The 14,894-nt window shown below is 29.6% G+C and overlaps 1 protein-coding gene across 1 annotated transcript; it reads left to right on the forward strand.

Moving 5' to 3' along the window:
* Nucleotides 1-2,419: 2,419 nt before the first annotated feature.
* Nucleotides 2,420-6,892, forward strand: LOC132940060 (uncharacterized). Its single transcript, XM_061007461.1, has 3 exons — nucleotides 2,420-3,124; nucleotides 4,968-5,069; nucleotides 5,755-6,892. Exons 1-3 carry the CDS (start codon nucleotides 2,420-2,422, stop codon nucleotides 6,469-6,471), a joined length of 1,524 nt encoding a protein of 507 aa, XP_060863444.1. The 3' UTR covers nucleotides 6,472-6,892.
* Nucleotides 6,893-14,894: the final 8,002 nt, after the last annotated feature.

The following is a 14,894-nucleotide window of genomic DNA, read 5'->3' on the forward strand; positions in this document are numbered from 1 at the left end:
TCGCCCTGATCTCCCTCGCTAATATGCCAGTGGTTCCACCAGTGAACTCATCCACCCACGTGCGATTCCGGTTTTATAAAAATATTATTTCCAGCCGATGAGCGCCCGTATATCGTTGACCACTGACGACAAGATACCGCATTTCTCATCTAGAACCTTTAAGTGAACGTCGCGCTTTGCTTCCTGCAATTCGAGCTTGGTATTGCATTCGCCCAGCTTCCGGTTCTCGACTTGTGATTCGCGCAGCTGCTCGCCGAGCTTCCGGTTCGCTAACCTCATCATTCGAAGCCTACGCATCAGCCAACGGTTTTCATCTTCCACTTTACACAGCCTCCGGACAAGCCACCGGTTTTCCATCTCGACGTCCCGGTCCGCTGACGACTTTTTTCGTTCTGCCGCTGCTGCTGCCTTCACCGCCGCCGACCTCTGCCGCTCGATATCCACCTCCAACTGTCTGATGTCCAGTTTGGCCCTTTCGTTGCATGTCGACAACGAATCTCCGTCGGACTCGGACTCGGACCCTTGTCCGTTCGTTTTACCACCACGGCGGCCAAAAACTCTGTTGCAAGCGCCCGAAAACATCGTCGAATCACGCACGACGATTGGGCTGTATATCAGCTCGAAATTGACGAATTATTTACGCGAAACCATGATCAACAATCATACTATTTATTAAGTAGAACGTTCACTTGTGTGCGTAGTGCGTACGGAAAACGCTGGCTCATGACAAAATAAAATAAAATAAATTTGTTTTGTCGTGGACTAAAGTTTATAGGTCTGTGAGTCTATGTCGCCAAACATTAACCTAATGGCCATATAGTTAACGATCATGCCAAAAATTGACAACTCTATAATTTATTCCATGATCGAAATATACTTAAAGGACCTTATCTAAGCCCATGGACGTTATCTTTTCTATGCTGTGAAATGTCATGTGAAATAATAAATTACCGATGGCCGACGCATAGACCATAGACAAGTTCGAACCACCATATAGACAATAGTGTACTAAAATAGAACAACTAATATCACCAAGGAGATTATAGAATATTACTACATTAGCGCCAGGGTTGGGCAAGATACTCAAAAAAAAGTATCATCATACACGATGCGTGCATTTATAGCGTATCAAGATACAAGATACATGATACTTTTACATTTCCAATCGAATTTTATTAACTTATACACAATTCACTATACTGTCTATACATTATAAATACATAATAATAGTATTTATAAATACTTATAAAGTCAATAGTCATTATTATATTAGAATAAGTCAATAGGTACACATTATACATTTATAACTAGTATACATCACATATATAATATAAATACACCAAAATTAATTAATTACATAAAAATTACAACTAAATTTATACTTATGTATAGTTGCTTTAAGTGTATAATAAAATTGGTTATGGCCTTATGGTCAAAAATGAATAAATAAATGAAATTTGTTTTGGTCTTATGGACTTGATAGCTATGGTTAGTTTAAATTAATTGTTATTTTTATAAATTAAATCTTAAAATTAATTGGAGAATTAATTTTTCAAACATTTTGTCTGATAGATTAGATCTACTGTGTGAGTGCACAAAACTATCAAATTAAAATAAACGATCAACGGGAGCAGATGACCACAGACTTGTATTATATTTTATATATAGTTTTTTTTATAGATGAATAATTATTTAAGCGTTACTGGTGTTAAAAATAGCACACGGCCCCATATGAAACTGGTATAGGCTATGGATTCTTTTATTATCAATGAAGACTTCATTCATAAAAATATTTTAATATTATAAAACATTTTAATATTACGGTATCCGTTGGTCAAACACGGAATTAAACCATTTTTTCATTTTCATTTTGACGACACTATTTCCGCTATATATGTCCAAACACGGGCACATGGCTTTCAGATTTACGCTTTTCGACTTTCATAATAGAAATTCACTAGACTAAACCGGTTTAATCTATGGAATTTCTATATAGTATATATAATATTTTAGGCATATACTAATAATCTTGATAAATATTTGCAAAACGCCGTAACGTCATCATAATATATGATGATATAATAATAATAATTATAATGCTTCCAAAACCAAAGGCCAATGTCAATATTTCATAAAATATATATACTCAATTGCCATTAAAAAATAAAAATATGGGGGTGAGCATGCTTGGTAAATCACCTTGTATGCGCAGAATTTTTTAATTTTTTTTGCCAGTTTTATTTAATTGCAAAATTTGAATTGAAATAATAATAATAATAGTAACCATAATATTTAAATATATATAGTTTCCAAGGGAACGGTCAACTATACTATTAAAATAACATTTGTCTTTCACTTCATAATTTATTGTTATAAGATTCCGCTTACAGTTACTCGCCTTCTTCTATTTAAAACAGAAATGTCTTCTAATACGCTAAACCAGTTAGATGACGTGTTGGATGATGTCAGTACCACGAGCCGTGCGATGGTCGCCACCAGAAAGACGGTTCGACGTAAAAGCCGAGCCTACATCATGCCTTTGATGTCGTTGAGCCGGCCAATGGAATTGTACGGGGGACTATCGAGCCGCGCCAAATATTTCGGTGCCATGGCAGCAAAAAGACTGCAGACAACGTATTATGCCAACATTGAAGTGGCCATCGAGGCAAAAAGGAAAGCGCCCACCGGTTTAATAGACCAAATAACGGAATCGATATTCCAGAAGCTGGTCGCGGCTTGTCAGCAGGACTTGCCGCTGGTCGTCGGAAAAACGGTTCGTCGGAAACGCCGAGCATACATCATGCCTTCGATGTCGTTGAGTCGGCCAATGGATATGTACGGGCCAATCTCGAGCCGTGCCAAATATTTCGGTGCTATGGCCGTAAAAAGATTACAGTCAACGTATTATGCCAAGATTCAAGCGGCGGTCGAGGAGGTAAATCAAATAGTGGACCCGATAATCACTGATATATCGGCACAAAACGAGCGCCGATCAATGGCTTCGACTTCGGCCAGTGCAGAATTTAACGGCGTCGCGACATATTATCATTCTAAGCCGAATATTGCGGCAATCGAATTTGAAAGCGATGTGCCGTCCGGTTCGAGGAGTCTGGATTCGGTGCAGGTAACCGGGAAAAATATAAAAAAAAGACGCCGTACGATTTGGTCACGTACAAAAAAATTTATAAGGCGTATGTTGTGCTGTGGTACAGCTACTGAAGATTAAAAAAATATTGTCCTAACCTAACTTATGTAATATGTTCATGTATTATTAATAATGTAAATGTGAAATAAAAATTAGATAACCAATGTATTATTTTTATGTATTATACCTACACGAAATTGCTTTGATTACAAAAAATATATGTTTATGTTGAATAATTCAATATCGGTTTGAATTTTATGTATTATCAATAATGAACACCAAAATACAATTGAATAAAAAGGTGGGCAAGTGCCCCAGTCTCTGTGATTGATGTGTTAAATTTAAATTCAATGACATTGAATACGAAAAACGGTTCTGACTTCTGAGTGAAGACGATCTGCCATCCTAATGACAATATTACTAAGTATCTAGGTATTATGATATTACTGCTGTTAAGATAATGTATTTTATTAACCAAACCAATAGTACAATACGTAAAGTGGTAAAGTAGATTAACAGTAATTTTTTCCAAAAAAATTGCATTTTAAAATGTCCTTGTGTGTATACAGTAAATAATATTTACATACATTAATAGTTTCAAGTGGGCACTCCCAGTAAAATGTTTTAATTATAACCTATAACAAAATAACTAAAATCATTATTCGTCATTTAATTAGATAATTTTATCAACATGTTAACTACACTAATAAAAAAAAAAATCGTGCAAACATATTTTTAATAATTTTCTTTTATTATTAAAATAACTATTTATGAAGAACCTTGTATTAATTTTTTAAATCTTAGATAATAAAATAATTTTTATTTATATCTAACTCATAATAGATTGCAAGTTTTCATAATTTTGACAAATTTTGTCACTCATAAAAGAATATTGTGGATTTACGCACAACTTTTTTTTTAATTTCCACTAATAATCTTTGAGTTTTATTTTAAGTTTTTTTACGGAGCCCCGCTTGTATCCTTTTTAGAAAACAATTCTCACTAATCAATCTGTTTGATAAGACGCCTGTTATGAGAAATGTAAATGACATTGCCAAAAAAGAGGTAAGTGAACTACAATATTATAGTCTATAGACAACCATTTGTCTATCTGATTTAAATAAAAATAATTATATTGTGGTCTAGCGTACTGATCTTATTTTACTGTTATTAAAAATAATCAAACTATTTGGAGTGATATTCTTGAATTTTGATACATGTTAAGTAGTAAGTACTAAGTATTCCCAAATTGTATTCCAATATAATATTTTGAATTGATTAGAAAATAAGTTAATAAGTAGTTAATATGTTTCTTTAAACATTAAAAGGTAGGTTGTATAATAAGAAAACAGAGTATATGATTTTATAATAATACTTATCACTAGGGCCGTATTTTAATGCAAAAAGAAACTTTTTTTTGGGTGATCTTAGACAATGATTTTCAAGTACAAAATTTGTTTCATGAAACACATACTTCAAATGGGAAACTTTTATTTTGCATTTTTTAGCACTTTATGGTCATTTTGTTAGTTTTAATGCATATTTGTATGTCATACCTACTACCTAACTACTGTAGTCATTTTGTATGTCAATTTTAAGGTCATTATTGAAGCAAAATAAATTTTTTATGAAATGTTTTAGAGCATTTAAAACCTGGGCCCTACTTATCACCCTTATAAGTTACAACCTTTATATCCTAGTCCAATTATAAAGTATTTTTAAAACCAGTGTTTTTTTTATTATGAATATAATGCATTCCTCAAAATTCTTAAAATATAATTTAACAATATAATCATTAAACATACCTTAGTAATATTAATATAGGTGGCATGTCCGAACCAAAGATAACATCGCGCGTGTTAGGCGCGATGAAGCACAAGCCGCTGAAGATGAGAAGAAACTTATGATGAGGATACAGTTAGCTGTATAATATATGCATGATGTTTATTATAATATGTATACAACATTTTTGTTTATGAAACCAAGCTTTTTTTTAAATTTTGGGCAATGTGTTTTCTTCTTTCTATACATAATTGTATTTTTGTATTTATATCATTTTATTTTACAATAAGAATATGAGCTATAAGTTATAATAAGTTGACATGAGTTGCTTGATAAAAGGAGTAACCCAGCGGCTACACATTACAAGGAATTTAATGAATTTAAATTTATATTTTTAACTTCAAAAATATATGTCCAGAAATGAGCACATTAATGTTGTGTGCACATACAATTTGATTATATTTATACATTTAAATATTACACAGTTATTAATTTACAATTATAATGTATGTTGATGTGTTAAAAAAACCGGAAGCTCTGTCCAAGTATTTGGACACTAATTGTTCCAGGCTCGACCGGAAATTGAAGTTCGCGCACGCCTATGAAGGAGGTATCGACCTAACTCTAATCTGTATTCATAGATATCTTATTTAATCTGTAGGTTTTACAATTTTATTAATATAATTATTTTAAAATTCTATTCTACATTATCACATTACATATTTATTACTATAAAGTATAAATATAGGTTATATTTAATATATAATAATTTTAATATTATGAACAATTTAAAGATGCATATTAATAATACTTATGTTTTACATCAGGAGCAAGAAACAAAACTTTCATTGCTGAGAAATAGATCAAAACAAAGATATGATGACTCTGGAGACCGACCCGAAGAAACTAAACCTGAAGTGTTGAGTCATGTCAATTTTTTCCAAGACCTTGAAGATGGGCATGTTGCTCATACAGGTGTTAACAAAGAACACGAACAGGAAAAAAAGGAAGAAAAAGAAGCATATGAAAAAAAAGTTGGTTATCTTACTTATTTAGGACAGGACACAGATGAGGTGACTGGGAATGTACAATGGTATAACAAGAAACCAAAACGATTAGACTTGTGTGAAACTGATAAAGAAATTGAAACAAAAGTTAAATCATTTAATGATCCACTTATTGTCATGAAGAAATATGTTGAAACGGATCTAAAAGGCAGTAAACATTCAAAAGAATTGATAAAAAAAAAGGACGAATCACCTATAAAAAAACATAAGAAAAAACATAAGAAAAAAGAAAAGAAAAAGGAAAAATTTAATGACAAAAACAAAAATAAATTAATTTTGGTAAAACTTAGAGAAAAGAGATTAAAGAGAGAAAGGGAAGAGAGGTTTAGAGCCAGTCAATTATTGGCAAGAATAAATGGAGTTGTACCTGTCGAAGTTTCAAAACCACAACCAAAACCGGCTATTGTTCAAAAGTATAATTCTCAGTTTAATCCATACTTAGCAAAGCAAAATTATCCTACAAGTTTTAATTCATAACCATACAATCTAGAAAAATAATTTTTTGTGTTTAGTAAATATTTTAAATATTTTATTGTACCTATTGAATAAAATGTTGAATAATAATAATATTATCATTTATTTTTAAACTATATATTTTATAAAAATATAACAATAATTAATTATATTTTAACTCTAATACCGGGTACCTAATTATCTACATTCGTTTGGCAGCTATAATTTTAAAGTATAAACATTGATAATATAATCCGATACTTGAAAAGCATAAAATGCAAATAAAATTGTAATGGATGGTCTTAAATTTGAATTCAATGATACAATATCATTGTATAAGAAAAACGATTCTGAGGGAAAACGGTCAGTCAGCCTATGATATTACCAAGTATATTTGATGATATTATTGTGAATAAAGTAATTTATATAACCTATTTACGCGGAGCCTTGTTTTAAATTTTCAATCCTTAGCCATAAAAATTAAACATTTTATACATTTTTAACTACAAAATAATTAATAAATTATAAATTTGATAAATAGTGTCAAAATTTGAACTTTAAATGCTTATAAAAAAAATTGTGCCCATGTATTTTTAATGTTTTTCAACTGCTATTAGAACGATATATCAGGAGCCTTATATTAAATTTTCACGCTTTTTTACCAAACAAATAAAATTTTATTGATATTTATGGAAAAAAAAATCTAAAAATATTGAAAACTGACAATGTCTGTAAACAGCTCAAAAAGAGTCAAAATTTTATGGTGTATAGAAAATGCTAATATAAACATTCAGTGAAATTTTCAAGTATCTAGAGTTATTCGTTTTTTAATTACAATAAAATAAGAAAATTGTTACATGAGAAATCGAGTGAATATCAAACGTTGTAAAAATATAAATTTCAGACGCTCATAAAAATTTAATTTAAGTTTCTTGTAGACATTTTTTTTTGATAAAAGGTAGACAAACTTATGAGTAATCTAATATTACATTTTCAAATCTTAGATTTAAAAAAAAAAATTTTTATGAATTCTCAACTCTAAATAGTTTGATAATTTTCGTGATTCTTCCGTATTTTGTCAAAATTTGAACTTTAAATGCATATAAATAAAAACTGTGAATAAGGATTTTTCATTTTTTTCATCTGCCTTTGAAACAATAACCTAGGAGTCTTCTATTAAATTTTAAAGCTTTTTTACTCAACAGATAACATTTTATTGATATTTAAAAAAAAAAAAAAACTAAAAAAAATGTAAATTGACAATGTCCGTAAACAGCTCAAAATAAGTCAAAATATTTGGAAAATGTTATGGTGTATAGGAAATGCAATTATAAACATTCAGTCAAAATTTCATGTCCCTACGGTCATTGGTTTTAGAGTTACCTATACCAAAAACCAAAATCGATTTTCTCGAAAACAGATTTTGCGTAAAAATTCCCGTTTTTCCTTCATTTTTCTTTTGTTTTTCACGTCGCTTTTGATAACTACTGGGAAGTTTACCCATTTTGTCTGATAGATTAGATCTACTGTGTGAGTGCACAAAACTATCAAATGAAAATGAACGCTCAACGGGAGCAGATGACCACAGACTTGTATTATATTTTATATATAGTTTTTTTATAGATGGATAATTATTTAAGCGCTACTGTTGTTGAAAATAGCACACGGCCCCATATGAAACTGGTATAGGCTATGGAATGTTTTATTATCAATGAAGATTTCATTCATAAAAATATTTTAATATTATAAAACATTTTAATATTACGGTATCCGTTGGTCAAAAAATTAAACCACTTTTTCATTTTCATTTTAACGACACTATTTCCGCTATACGTTCAAACACGGGCACATGGCTTTCAGATTTACGCTTTTCGACTTTCATAATAGAAATTCACTAGACTAAATCGGTTTAATCTATGGAATTTCTATATAGTATATATAATATTTTAGGCATATACTAATAATCTTGATAAATATTTGCAAAACGCCGTAACGTCATCATAATATATGATGATATAATAATAATAATTATAATAATTGTAATTGGATCAATGCACATTTTTTAATAGGTACTACAAACAATTGACGATTTATTGTTCAAATAAAACCGTGGCTCGAATTCGATCATCGAGATATATACTATACCCGTGCAAAGTCAGACTTTGATAGTTTACAGTAAAAATTGTATCTTACATGTATAATATAACAGTTTGACCATAACCCTTTACGATATAATTATATGTACTTAGTATTTCATGACCAGCAACGTTTATAAATGTTAAGTTTGTGTCACAACAAAATGTGTACGTCCCCTATAATAGTTATCTATTAAGCACAATAATATATTGGCCATCATCGCACATCCAGCACACGATTAACGACCAATTGAAGTTCATTATCAACTATCGTGTTGTAATATGCCATCTCGAAGCCCGAACAAATAACTCTCATTAATTAAAGCCATAATGAATCACACCGAGACTAATCGAATTCATTTTAAGAAGTATATAGATGAAGAGCAGATAATGTTTAATTACGACACTATAGTTAAAGTATTAAATTTCATACCAAAACGGACGCAGAACACTGTCCGAAAATAAAAAACGACATTAAAGTAATAATTCTAAGTAGTAAGTACAACATACTTATCTAGAAACATCGATATACGTACACTGCAGATAATGTTGAAAAGTAATTATATAATAAATTGGCCACGTGACCCCGTTACCAATTATTTAAAATGAAAAAATCGGGGAAATCGATCATATTATATAGTAAGTAGGTGTCGACTGTCGAGTGTACCTCGTCATTGAATAGTTAGGTCACAGTGATGGGTGTGTTAAATTTGAATTCAACGATAAATCATTACATACGAAAAACAATTCTAAGCAGAGACGGTCTTTACATTATGTAACGTTTCTTATTTCGTAAAAATTTTAACTTTAAATGCTTATAATAAAATCGTCACTAAGTATTTTCGATATTTTTCAAATTCTGTATGAATATCTTACGAGAAACATTGTATTAAATTGTCAAGTTTTTTACATCCTTTTTAACAACATTTTTTTCATATATTATAATAGAATATATCAAAAATAAACTAAAAAAAGAAATTTCAAATGTGTAAAAATAGCACAAAAAGTCATAAACGTTTTTAAAGTTATAACGTGTCTAGTAAATGCTTAATATGAATCCTTATGATGTCCTAAAAATGTGAAGTCTCTACAGTTATTTATTTTTGAACTATTATACAAATAAACAGTTTTGAATTTTGATTTTGTCATTAAATTGTTTAGCGTGAAAATTCTTGTTTTACCATTGTTTTTCCCGATTATTTGGAAATAACTGATAGTTTTACCAGAAACCACCCTCGAAGTAAAATATCGACGCATTTCTCTGCTATAAAACGTGTACACACACAAAATTAAAAAAATAGCAATTCACACATCATTGTAAAACCAATACATTCATTCCTACGCAACCTAACCTAACCTGGACGAATTTAGTAATTACCGGAGTAACTTTTTCTCAAACCACCACGTCTTACTATATTGTACATTTGTACATCTCATTAGCTAATTTCAATAATAATCTTTAATCCTTTTTTTCAGACTTATTTTCAGTTTAATTCACTATTTTTTTTTCTAGTAAGAGTGTGCTTCATTAATTTTAATTGTAAGTCATTTTATTTTAACTGTGGCCCTTATAAACAAATGAGAAAAAGTTAAGGTTATGAAATATATGTCAACCAAAAATAATATATAGGTAGTAAAAATATAATTAAAATACAATTAATTATGGGCTTTAAACGTTCACTACCTACTCATTTCATTAAATAGTATATTTAATAAATAAAATATAACTATATAAAATAATTTCAAAAAACATATGTCTAGATTTATAGTAACATTGTGTTGCTTTCTTTCAATTTTACTATATTATTATAACATGACGTGTGACATTTATTAAAAAGATAGAAACATAAATTCTCCATATTTTAATATGATATTTTTATTTTTTACAACAACAGTTAAAATATTTAACCAAGTGTATTTTTAATTTTTTACTCTTATTTAAAATGTCGTTAAACATTAATATATTTTTTGGATAAACTAGAAGAAACTAGACATACAGGAATACAGAATAGAATAACTCTGTCAAACGTCTACAATAGTAAGGATATAAGACTAAAACTGATAACGACATGTTTGCAAATTATTTTTTGCTTCCAAAACCAAAGGCCAATGTCAATATTTCATAAAATATATATACTCAATTGCCATTAAAAAGAAAAAATATGGGGGTGAGCATGCTTGGTAAATCACCTTGTATGCGCAGAATTTTTTAATTTTTTTTGCCAGTTTTATTTAATTGCAAAATTTGAATTGAAATAATAATAATAATAGTAACCATAATATTTAAATATATATAGTTTCCAAGGGAACGGCCAACTATACTATTAAAATAACATTTGTCTTTCACTTCATAATTTATTGTTATAAGATTGCGCTTACAGTTACTCGCCTTCTTCTATTTAAAACAGAAATGTCTTCAAATACGCTAAACCAGTTAGATGACGTGTTGGATGATGTTAGTACCACGAGCCGTGCAATGGTCGCCGCCAGAAAGACGGTTCGACGTAAAAGCCGAGCCTACATCATGCCTTTGATGTCGTTGAGCAGGCCAATGGAATTGTACGGGGGACTATCGAGCCGCGCCAAATATTTCGGTGCCATGGCAGCAAAAAGACTGCAGACAACGTATTATGCCAACATTGAAGTGGCGATCGAGGCAAAAAGGAAAGCGCCCACCGGTTTAATAGACCAAATAACGGAATCGATATTCCTGAAGCTGGTCGCGACTTGTCAGCAGGACTTGCCGCTGGTCGTCGGAAAAACGGTTCGTCGGAAACGCCGAGCTTACATCATGCCTTCGATGTCGTTGAGTCGGCCAATGGATATGTACGGGCCAATCTCGAGCCGTGCCAAATATTTCGGTGCTATGGCCGCAAAAAGATTACAGTCAACGTATTATGCCAAAATTCAAGCGGCGGTCGAGGAGGTAAATCAAATAGTGTACCCGATAATCACCGATATATCGGCACAAAACGGGCGCCGATCAATGGCTTCGACTTCGGCCAGTGCAGAATTTAACGGCGTCGCGACATATTATCATTCTAAGCCGAATATTGCGGCAATCGAATTCGAAAGCTATGTGCCGTCCGGTTCGAGGAGTCTGGATTCGGTGCAGGTAACCGGGAAAAACATAAAAAAAAGACGCCGTACGATTTGGTCACGTACAAAAAAATTTATAAGGCGTATGTTGTGCTGTGGTACAGCTACTGAAGATTAAAAAAATATTGTCCTAACCTAACTTATGTATTATGTTCATGTATTATTAATAATGTAAATGTGAAATAAAAATTAGATAACCAATGTATTATTTTTATGTATTATACCTACACGAAACTGCTTTGATTACAAAAAATATATGTTTATGTTGAATAATTCAATATCGGTTTGAATTTTATGTATTATCAATAATGAACACCAAAATACAATTGAATAAAAAGGTGGGCAAGTGCCCCAGTCTCTGTGATTGATGTGTTAAATTTAAATTCAATGACATTGAATACGAAAAACGGTTCTGACTTCTGAGTGAAGACGATCTGCCATCCTAATGACAATATTACTAAGTATCTAGGTATTATGATATTACTGCTGTTAAGATAATTTAATTTATTAACCAAACCAATAGTACAATACGTAAAGTAGATTACAGTAATTTTTTCCAAAAAAACTGCATTTTAAAATGTCCTTGTGTGTATACAGTAAATAATATATACATACATTAATAGTTTCAAGTGGGTACTCCCAGTAAAATGTTTTAATTACAATAAAATAACTAAAATCATTATTCGTCATTTAATTATATAATTTTATCAACATATTAACTACACTTATAAAAAAAAAATCGTGCAAACATATTTTTAATAATTTTCTTTTATTATTAAAATAACTATTTATGAAGAACCTTGTATTAATTTTTTAAATCTTAGATATAAATAAAAATTATTTTATTAATATCTAACTCATAATAGATTGCAAGTTTTCATAATTTTGACAAATTTTGTCACTCATAAAAGAATATTGTGGATTTACGCTCAACTTTTTTTTTAATTTCCACTAATATGATACATGTTAAGTAGTATGTACTAAGTATTCCCAAATTGTATTCCAATATAATATTTTGAATTGATTAGAAAATAAGTCAATAAGTAGGTGAAATAGTTAATAGACTGTATTATGTTAGAATAATATTAAATTAGTAAAACAAGATCATGTTTCTTTAAACTTTATATCCTAGCCCAATTATAAAGTATTTTTAAAACCAGTGTTTTTTTTATTATGAATATAATGCATTCCTCAAAATTCTTAAAATATAATTTAACAATATAATCATTAAACATACCTTAGTAATATTAATATAGGTGGCATGTCCGAACCAAAGATAACATTGCGCATGTTAGGCGCGATGAAGCACAAGCCGCTGAAGATGAGAAGAAACTTATGATGAGGATACTAATATAAATATTAATAGTTTCAAGTGGGTACTCCCAGTAAAATGTTTTAATTACAACAAAATAACTAAAATCATTATTCGTCATTTAATTATATAATTTTATCAACATGTTACAAAAATATATGTCCAGAAATGAGCACATTAATGTTGTGTGCACATACAATTTGATTATATTTATACATTTAAATATTACACAGTTATTAATTTACAATTAGAATGTATGTTGATGTGTTAAAAAAACCGGAAGCTCTGTCCAAGTATTTGGACACTAATTGTTCCAGGCTCGACCGGAAATTGAAGTTCGCACACGCCTATGAAGGAGGTATCGACCTAACTCTAATCTGTATTCATAGATATCTTATTTAATCTGTAGGTTTTACAATTTTAGTAATATAATTATTTTAAAATTCTATTCTACATTATCACATTACATATTTATTACTATAAAGTATAAATATAGGTTATATTTAATATATAATAATTTTAATATTATGAACAATTTAAAGATGCATATTAATAATACTTATGTTTTACATCAGGAGCAAGAAACAAAACTTTCATTGCTGAAAAATAGATCAAAACAAAGATATGATGACTCTGGAGACCGACCCAAAGAAACTAAACCTGAAGTCAAATCACACGAAAGTATCCTCATCATAAGTTTCTTCTCATCTTCAGCGGCTTGTGCTTCATCGCGCCTAACATGCGCAATGTTATCTTTGGTTCGGACATGCCACCTATATTAATATTACTAAGGTATGTTTAATGATTATATTGTTAAATTATATTTTAAGAATTTTGAGGAATGCATTATATTCATAATAAAAAAAACACTGGTTTTAAAAATACTTTATAATTGGGCTAGGATATAAAGTTTAAAGAAACATGATCTTGTTTTACTAATTTAATATTATTCTAACATAATACAGTCTATTAACTATTTCACCTACTTATTGACTTATTTTCTAATCAATTCAAAATATTATATTGGAATACAATTTGGGAATACTTAGTACATACTACTTAACATGTATCATATTAGTGGAAATTAAAAAAAAAGTTGAGCGTAAATCCACAATATTCTTTTATGAGTGACAAAATTTGTCAAAATTATGAAAACTTGCAATCTATTATGAGTTAGATATTAATAAAATAATTTTTATTTATATCTAAGATTTAAAAAATTAATACAAGGTTCTTCATAAATAGTTATTTTAATAATAAAAGAAAATTATTAAAAATATGTTTGCACGATTTTTTTTTTATAAGTGTAGTTAATATGTTGATAAAATTATATAATTAAATGACGAATAATGATTTTAGTTATTTTATTGTAATTAAAACATTTTACTGGGAGTACCCACTTGAAACTATTAATGTATGTATATATTATTTACTGTATACACACAAGGACATTTTAAAATGCAGTTTTTTTGGAAAAAATTACTGTAATCTACTTTACGTATTGTACTATTGGTTTGGTTAATAAATTAAATTATCTTAACAGCAGTAATATCATAATACCTAGATACTTAGTAATATTGTCATTAGGATGGCAGATCGTCTTCACTCAGAAGTCAGAACCGTTTTTCGTATTCAATGTCATTGAATTTAAATTTAACACATCAATCACAGAGACTGGGGCACTTGCCCACCTTTTTATTCAATTGTATTTTGGTGTTCATTATTGATAATACATAAAATTCAAACCGATATTGAATTATTCAACATAAACATATATTTTTTGTAATCAAAGCAGTTTCGTGTAGGTATAATACATAAAAATAATACATTGGTTATCTAATTTTTATTTCACATTTACATTATTAATAATACATGAACATAATACATAAGTTAGGTTAGGA

This window comes from Metopolophium dirhodum, chromosome 3 (assembly GCF_019925205.1).
Source record: "Metopolophium dirhodum isolate CAU chromosome 3, ASM1992520v1, whole genome shotgun sequence".
NCBI classification, from domain to species: Eukaryota; Metazoa; Arthropoda; class Insecta; order Hemiptera; family Aphididae; genus Metopolophium; species Metopolophium dirhodum.

What these genes read in the sequence shown, in the direction of transcription:
- LOC132940060 (XM_061007461.1), top strand. Translation starts at nt 2,420, where the DNA reads ATGTCTTCTAATACGCTAAACCAGTTAGATGACGTGTTGGATGATGTC. An exon ending in GGAGTCTGGATTCGGTGCAG is followed by an intron (nt 3,125 to 4,967) that starts GTAACCGGGAAA and finishes TAATATTAATAT; the next exon opens with AGGTGGCATGTCCGAACCAA. An exon ending in TGATGAGGATACAGTTAGCT is followed by an intron (nt 5,070 to 5,754) that starts GTATAATATATG and finishes GTTTTACATCAG; the next exon opens with GAGCAAGAAACAAAACTTTC.